This window comes from Argiope bruennichi, chromosome 4, assembly GCF_947563725.1.
Source record: "Argiope bruennichi chromosome 4, qqArgBrue1.1, whole genome shotgun sequence".
Taxonomy (NCBI): Eukaryota; Metazoa; Arthropoda; class Arachnida; order Araneae; family Araneidae; genus Argiope; species Argiope bruennichi.
Genome location: NC_079154.1, coordinates 61562536 through 61572178, shown reverse-complemented (window position 1 = coordinate 61572178; position 9643 = coordinate 61562536). Strand labels below are relative to the sequence as shown.

Sequence of the window (9643 nt, the reverse complement as noted above, 5' to 3'; positions counted from 1 at the left end):
ATATTTGAAATTTCCTAGAAAACCGTGCTATGAAAGTCACACAAGTCGATAAAAAAAGGGCCAATTTTACCCATTGTCATTTTTTTTTTATTTTTCATATAATTGTTGAATTTTACATTATATTGTCTTCTATATACCTTCATATACTGTAAAAATAAATATGATTTAAAAAGTAATATGCTTTTTCAAGAATATTATTTATTGTAACATGTAATTTGAGAAGAAAATGTATGTTCCAATGCATTTACTTTTTTTCAATGATAATATATTTCGGAAAATTTCTAAAACATGTCTATATATCAAGAAAAATATCTGCAAAATATATTGGCAGTTTTTCATACTAATACATTCATTAGAAAATTTAATTTGAGTGAAATGAAATGAGGTCTCGTAGACCGCACCTCCCCAGTTAAGTCCTAAACTTTCGGCTCCCGAGTTAAGGGTTAATAGTGAAATCGACAACCACAAATAATGGACGATTTTTGATTATTTAACTATACGCAAAACCAATAATCTTTTTTTTTTTTTTTGTTTTTATATCGCGAATTTAAATATTTACACAGTAACTTTTTTTTTCAAATAAAAAAGCATAACTTTTTTTTATCCATATTGCATTCAAGCAAAATACGGAAAAAAGTTTTTAAATATATAGATTGTAATAAATCATCAAATAATTATTACCCTACTATCTTAAATGTACTATTTCATCATTTTGAGGATAGCATATAAGAATATCCAAAAAAATAGTGAAATGCGTCTACTGGAAGCGGTCATTGATGAATTTGAAATAATGAGAATTCAAAATTTGAAAATTTGATATAATTTTAGTTGCAGAACAATCGAACATTTTTGTTTAAAATTTATATTATCAAGATTATTTTTCTAACTTCGACTAATAGAGAAAGAGGTTGTACAAAAATTAAGACACTATAATTTTTTAACTATACGTTTATTGATGTAAAAAACAACAAAGCATAATATTTTACTTCATTCTCTAACGGATTTGAACTTAGATACTAAACATTGATATAAATAATATATTGTCCTTCAACAATATTGGCAAATGATATGCTTAAAAATAGTTTGTAATTTTGGCTGCTTTCTGTACAACGTTTTGCACTATAAAGATAACGAATATAACGACGAAGCTCAAAATAAATATTTATCGCCTCTAACTAAACCTCTGCTTAATAATCTTCAATTCATGCGAAAGCAGTTTGAAAAATATCATCCAACGTTCGTTATGGTGTTTCCATACAGAGAGATATAATACTGAAGAATAATTTTTTTTTTTTTTTTTTTTTTTTTTTTGTAGAAAAAAGAGAGATTATAACATTAGGGAGTTCTAAACAGTAGACATTTATCAAGATATCAAAACTAAATTTTTGAAGATTCGACATTTCTTTTGGTTCAATAAAAGAATTTTTTTCCAGAAAGTAAAAAAAAAAAAAAAGAAAGAAAAAAAGAATTATTAATATTTAAAGGAGGTGAAACTTACGGCCTGCAATTAATTACTTTTAACTCTAATTAAATCATGAAATTAGAAATGGCGGCTTTAACTTTCTTTATGGAATAACATTGTCAAATAATGAAATTTTAAATCATTATATTTGGCATAATATTTTTTTGCTTCAGCTATCCGTATTTCATGCACATCAGATTCAAAATTCTATTTTGAATAAGTTTTTCTTTAAAAAAATAATTCGTGGACTCGTCAATTTATGCTTAGGATTATAAACAGCAACTAACATAATCAATTGTATTCTAAATCGTTTTGCATGATGTTGATATTTGACATTTAAATTACATACTAAATTAGTTATAAGATTTTTCTTACAAAAACAATTAAAAAGAATGAAAATATTTCAAAATCTTTAATCAAATCATTGTTACAAAATTTATGTTTTTATACATCAAATATTTTTTTCTAAATTTTTTTCTAATAATTACATACGCTTTTTCTCTTGAATATGTTAAAAATTATTTTTTTCCTAATTTAGTAACGATCTTGACCTTGTAAATGGATTAAATTATTTCAGGCCATTCTAATTTCGGTAAACGATGAAGAGAAGTGCGGAAATAATAAGAATTTTTTTTGAAAAATCGGATTGTGAAATCTGAAAGGAATTTCAAAAGTTCCAAGTATCTTGACAAACAAACACCATAATGATTTCCCAGGTAACCTTTCTATTATTTAAATTTATTATTTATATCATAATTTTGAATTATTTTTATAAATAATTTGACTGATGAAACTTTTAGGAAAATTTTTTTTCATTTAACTATGAATTATGAAAATTGACTTGGGATGTTAATAATCAATAAAGAAAATCTGCAATAGGTGAAAACTGTCAGAAGATTCTTGATTATTTTAAATAATTGAAATTATTCTTTTTATAACTATTTCACTTTTAGAACATTTAATTTAAAAATGAAATTCATAGCTTTTTTTTAAAAAAAAACAATATTTCATTGAATTGGAACTATCGTCTGAATATTCATTTGAATTTTTACGATTACATTTTTGCAATCAATGTTTTATAACAATGCTTTTTGTAAAACTTAGGAATATAAATGAATTTTAAAAGCATATAATTTTTTTAAAGTTGAAAGATAAGTAATAAAGGGAAACATTGATTAATTGTAAAATACAGAAATTCAGTTGAAAGTAATTTGAATGTAGTATGAATGAAAAGTAATTATGATATAAACTTTCCTATCAGAGAATCTCAATTTTTCTGAGTTTTCTGAAAAAAAAAAAAAAAGTGGCCGTGGGGGGAGGGGTGCTTGCAAAATATTTTTCGCTTATAGTATTTTCTGCACATGCCATTCAGGTTAAGTGGTTCTTATTTAAGTTTATTTTCAAAGATTGTACGTAAAAAATAGTGCATAATAAAAGAACTCTTCAATTTTTTCACTAAATATAAAAATTATGTCTAAAATATATTATTACAAATTGCGTATTTACTAAACAAGCTTTGCAAATTACTCGATAAATATTTAAATGAATTAATCTGAAAAATCAAAATTAAAAATTTACTCCATTTTACTAAATATGGTAAAAGAATAATGAATTTTAAAATTTTTCTATTAAGCTATAAAATTATACAATTTATGACCAACATTCTTTTCTAATATTGAACTTACAATTTAAATCTCAAGATCTGAGTAAGTTAATAAACATTTCGCCTTAAATATTATTCTAAAGTTGAATTTTTTGATATAATTACATTCATTCTTAAGATATTTATGTATTGTAATTCATATTAAATGAACACTTTGGTTGCTTTCAGGCTTTCATTTTGGCTGCTTTGGCAGTGGTTACTTTTGCCAGTTTCCATCATGAAGTAAGTTTAAAGCTTTTGCAGTTTATTCTTATATTTTATTTTATTCCTTTCTAAAATAATTTAATTTCCAATATAAAATTTCTAGATATAATTTGATTTGATAGATATTTATTTTATTGATATTCTAATTACTACGAGAATAGTTATGTTTTTCCTTTAAAGCCATGCTAATATTCAAAAATCAAGAAAAATTATGATAAAAAATTATAAAAAGTTAAGATAAAAATATAATAACAATATATTGGATGATTAGAGCATTGTAAAATTTAAATAAAAAAGATATGCAAAAAACTTGAAATGAGAAAAATAATACACGTGAGGAACATATTTAATACCAGTAATTAAATTTTTATTAAAGGGATTTCACACAATTTTAAATTTTGCTGATATGAATATTAAAACGAAATTCAGTACGAAAGTGCATAAAAACGAACTAAGCTTGATTTTGTTCAGCTCCTTAAAAAACTCAAAAGCTAATTTCTTGAGGGAAATTCATGATTAAATTTATTGACGATTGAAGCAAATTTTAAAAGTAAATAAGATAGATCAAGATTGAAAAACCACAAAATTCATTTTATTTTAATTTCGAAACATTTTTAAAGGCATTTACGCATTTTTTAAAATAAAAATATACAATTTTTTGAATATATATAAAATATTAACAAAGGTTAAAATATTAAAAACTTGTAAAAAAGAGCATCACTTTAAATCCTCATATTATTACTAATTATTTAGTTGTATTATGACATAATATTTAGTCAGTTATTTATGAGTAATTAATGAAGAATTGATTCTTAAGTTTATGATATAAAGTATTTAAATAATTTATCAGTTTCCTATAAAAAGTAGCCGGCTTTGATGACCAGTTTGTTTTCTCAGATTATTGATTTTTTAAGACTGTTATAACATTAATATGGAACGCATTTTAAAAATATTTCACTCTGTTATTTAATAGAATTAAAAATAATGCTTTCATTGAAATCAATGGGCTACTAACTGTTGTAGGTACAAATAAAAAAATGTATATACAGAAAAATAAAAGCGGAATTGGAAATTCTATTACGAAATTACTGTCCAAAGAAAGCATTTTTTTTAAAAAATCCTATTTTAAACATTGAAAGAAGTAGACAGTTTAACGTTGTGATAAATGAATTTGAACTTCATCATAACGTTAAAAATTAATTTCAAACTCTCTTTACCGATATGTACAACACAATTTTTTTCAAGAAAGCCTAAATATGGATGAATATACAAAAATATATAATGCCTTGTTTAGATGATCAATGGCAAAGACTTATTTTGCAAGCAGCATTAGCTACTAAATTTCAACTAATCATAGTTTCAGATGCCTTATTACATGTAAAAGTGTTATTAAAAATAAAAAAAAAGTGCAGAGAGACGAAAAATGATTGCAATGTAATTGAAATGACATATAAAAGCTATTTTTAATATAAAAGCTATTTTTAAAAATAATTGCTTGTAAAGTATGGTTATCAATTTATATTTGTAGGCCAATTTATATTTGTAGGCTTTGACTATTTTCAAGCTGGAGTATTTATTATTACTGTTACAAGCTGGCCTTTTGACGCATATTTCTTCATTTCATTCACATCTTTGTCCACTGGTCGAATAAAATTTTCGGTGACCAAGCAAACTCTCTCCACAGCAATTCTGATAATATTGAATTGCACCTTTAATTAGCCAAGCATTGAATAAGTGCAGGTTTAAAAAAATATATATCACTCCTTTTTATTCCTTCCAGCCTATCCACCATCCCCAACCCTTCAAGTTCGGTTACAGCGTCAAGGACAAGCATGGAGAACAACACCGTGAAGAAGTCGGTGATGGGAAGAACGTAAAGGGAAGCTACGGGTTCACCGATGCCAGGGGAATCAAGCGACAGGTCAACTACGTCGCCGACCATGCTGGTTTCAGAGCTGAGGTCAAGACCAATGAACCCGGAACCGCCAACCAGAACCCCGCAGCCGTCCACATCATCTCTGATGCCCCCTATGGACATGGAGGATATGCCGGTGATGCCGGACTCGGATATGCCGGAGTTGGAGGATACGGATATGGAGGTGTTGGAGCTGCCGGTCTTGGATATGGATATGGTGGTCTTGGAGTAGCTGGTGTAGGATATGGAAATGTTGGACTAGGAGGCTATGGTGGTCTCGGCTATGGAGGTTATGGCCTCAACAATGGGCTTCTTGGCGGTTTAGGATATGCACGATATGGGTTTTAGGAATTTGATTGTATAGTTTTTTTTCTTTGATGATATTTTAACAAAGAAATAAATATTTATTTGGTGAATGAGATTTGTTTTTATATATTTTTAATTATCTGAAACCGATGTTTGTTACATGACATGTGATCTTATTAGAAAAATCATACTTATTATTCAATAATAAGTACATAATCTTGAAGAAATTACTTCTCTTCTTAAATTTATTTCCTTTATTTTTATGAATAAAGGAAATAAGTAATATGAATATACGAAGTTTTTTCACGAGATATATTTGGTCCTATTTTTGCCTTGCATTTCATTGAGATCCCTAAATTTTTAACTTTACTAAATTCTAAACTACTCAATCAAAATTTCATTCCAATATGAATACATCCTTTTTTCATTGTTTTTACCTTTTTTTATAAACATATTTATTAATTTATCTTTTTGTGGCTATTAATACTTTCGCCTTTTTAATATATAAAACTATAATCTTTCAGCAAATATGCATATTTTCTAAGCATTTAAAATTATGGTACAGTTGCACAATAATTATATATACATTTTTCATGGTTAAAAAAAATCGAAAATGAAGTACAAAATTCAGACTAAAATTCAATTTATAACGATGTGAATTCCAGTGCTTTAGACCGAATTTACAACTTTGACAAAAATTATTTATTGCATACATATATCTGTTTGTATTGAATATTAAAATCTCCAAATTTGAATATATAAGTTTAATAACTACAAAATAAATACAAAAGTGTGAAATTTCCAATATGTATAATACAGGATCATTTGAATTGCATTTAAAAAGGATAATTCAAGAAATGCTCTTTAAATACAAAATAAATTTAGTATTTGTATAATAAAATTTACTTAAATCTTCATAAACTTACAAACATTTCCGAAAATTTTTCTGAGATAAGACGGTAAGAATGTGTTGTTCGTAATGAGAACATTGGCAGAAAAGCGAAATCTGCATTTAATTATTGAGCTAAAAGGTAAATTTTGTAGGAAATAATTGTCTCATACATACTTTGTTTCTGTGTTTAAAAAAAGAAAATCAAATATTATAAATTATACAATATTATCAAAAAAAGGGAAAACATCCACCAAGTACTTCGATAACTGAAAATTGCTTGAAAAGTCATTAAATCAATACAATTTTAAGGAAATTCCTAAAATAACACTTGATAACTTTATTTGCCACGCATCCTTTAAGGTTCTCGCTATACCATTTCATTTAAAGTTCTTTTATTCAAATATTGTATTTCTTCAAACACAATTAAAGCATTGGTTATTTCGTAATTCAAGTGGTATATATGAGCCATTGGAATTTAGTTGTTTGCTTTTTATTTTACCCTTTTGTTAAATGTGAATCCATGAAGAAATCAAAAAAAGTCACTTGAGAGTAAATGTGAACATATGACATATGGCAGAAAGACGTGACATTGAAATCTGAGCTCTTTATATTCGAAGAGAATTTCTGGCAGTTTGTATGAGAATCTAATAGATTCTTACTACTGTTTTATAATTCTATGATATTTTTAAAATTACATAAGACAAAATATGATAACATCTTCCATTGCGGAAATGCATCACATGTATATAATACAAAATATTAAACTCTTTTGGCAAATTAAATATTCCTTTACTATGCTCAAAATATTTTACTTATTTTATCATTGTAAAAGAGGCAACAAAGTTATAATAAAGTTTTCTTGTATTATAAAAATTATCGATCTAACAATCTAAGAATATAATCTAAGGCCATATTTCTAACAAGAAGTTAATTTTTTTTCTCACTTCGAAGAGCAAACAAATTAATATTCATATAATTGCGAGATTTTTCCATACAAAAAAAATCACCAATATTATATACTACGACACACATATTAAGTTATTGGAGACAAAGAAGCTGAACAATATGTAAATAATTTGAAATTTTTTATATAATAAGAAATATAAAAACACCCATTATTACACCATTTTGTATTATCTTAATATAAGCATCTATATTTAATAACCTTTCTCCAGATACTAAAGTCCGTAGGAATCAGCAAAGTAATATCGATGTAACATCTTAAAAAAAATCATGAAGAGAAACTAACTTTTGGCTGGATATATTACTACATATTTGATTACACATTAAAGTTTTTTTGGACAACTGTCAAAAGTAATTTCGTTTTTATACAAAACTGATACATTTAGTATCTTTTTACACTGGTTGAAGCACTGAAAAATAATACATATTCTGAAAAAAATTCTATTTATAAAGCTTATTTTAACATTGGTATTTTAGAAAAAAAATTATATTAACTGTAATATTACAAGAAATCAATTTAAATATGCATATTTTAATTCTTTTAGCAGAATAACAATTTAAAAGAATAAAGCAATATTAAATTACCTTTAAAAATTGGTACTAAAATTATAATAATAATGATTAAAACAAAACTTTTATTTTTAAATGATGAATAATTTTTGAATCGCTTAAAATCGTAGATAAATATATAATTGTCATTTAAATAAATTGATCTGTAATAATACTTTTCAGCTGATTATGTTTGGCCCCTACAGCTAATTATTTATTTTCGGAAGAAACTCGTTCTCATAAATCATTATTTATAACAATTTTAAAAAAATTTACGAAGAATTAAAAAGTAATGAGGTGCTTGTTTTACATATGAATCACTTTTTTTTAAAGAAGTTTAGAAACTAATTTTGAAATGGTAACAATTACTATTTCACCTTGTGTATCCAAAATGATATGAAAACCAAATCTATTGGGCTTCTTTCATTTTTGGTTCTCTAAATTATGTTTTAATGCGCAGTAAATCCACCCTCGCTGTAAAATCCTTGACTAATTTGAAGTTATACCTAGGCTTTAACTTATACTGGATATAAAGAGGACACGCTTATCCATAGAAATTTGAAGTCCTTGTCACCACATGGTATGCATCAAAATGATCGCACTGGCCCAGAAATAAGAAAATCCATTGTTTTCTAAATATGTTTACTAATCTCTATTAGCTAAGTTTATATAATTACAACTTCAGAATGTTACAGTATTTCTTACAGTAAATCTTGAAATTAGAAATTGGATAATAGGATTTATGTATATTAAATATTTATGTATATTAAATATATATATATACACAATAACGCTAATTTGACCATTGTGCTACAAAACTACAATTACTAACTAAATTTCAAAATAATAATAACTTTTATTTAATGTCAGGATAATTTATACAGACATAATTGTTTCTGAATTTATTATTAAATGGGATAGAAATGTAAATGAATAAATCATGTGGAATTGTAACAATGTATTTTCTATTTAGCATAGTATATGAATCAGTTCAAAATCAATAAATCAACTACTCTGAATGAGGTCGGAAAGGATCAAGTGAAAAAAAAATGATTTTTAAATATTATGCATCGTGCAGTGCAGATATCGAATATGTATTAAGGGAAAATTCATCTTCATGACGAATTTGGTCTGGATGGTTTTAATTGTGCCAAAGTCAAATGCCAAATAACTTACATTCCACTTGAATTTTACACAGAGGGAAAATCCTTAAAATGCGTTTTTAACTCATGGTATTTACAATTGTCGATTTTGCTAAATATTTGAAAAATCTTTTACTTTTTCTTCATGGGCTTTCGGCAGAATATATAATTTGGCTTTAGATTCTTATTTAAATTAATTCTGGAATTGCTTTGGGATGAACTTCTCTAATTGACTACTGCCATATAACCATGAAGACAGTTGAGTTGTACCTCCTTTGCCTCACCATACTAGTGGGAGAAATTTTCGAGCACTTTAAAACGCTTACAGGGCTGTTCTTCTGTTCAATCTGACCTTGAACTATAGATCCACGGATGTTACAATCTAGAACTTATAACCATGTTACCGCGGCGGCAATGAATGCATAATTACTCATCAAATAAAGTAATTTAATATAATCGCATTGATCACAAAAATCCATAATTGTCTGAAAAATCAGAGTTTAGCGCAAAAGAAATCTTAAGTATCTTCTCTCTTTTGATCTCATAA

At 26.0% G+C, this 9643-nt stretch overlaps 1 protein-coding gene across 1 annotated transcript; it reads left to right on the top strand.

Moving 5' to 3' along the window:
- Positions 1-2166: 2166 nt before the first annotated feature.
- On the top strand, positions 2167-5592 carry LOC129966295 (cuticle protein 14-like). The gene is made up of 3 exons (XM_056080713.1): positions 2167-2178; positions 3294-3347; positions 5110-5592. Exons 1-3 carry the CDS (start codon positions 2167-2169, stop codon positions 5590-5592), a joined length of 549 nt encoding a protein of 182 aa, XP_055936688.1.
- The last annotated feature ends 4051 nt before the right edge of the window (positions 5593-9643 follow it).

Bases quoted from the DNA above. Each gene is read 5' to 3' on its own strand.
- LOC129966295 (XM_056080713.1), top strand. The intron at 3,348-5,109 runs GTAAGTTTAAAG...TATTCCTTCCAG, and splicing joins TTGCCAGTTTCCATCATGAA to CCTATCCACCATCCCCAACC.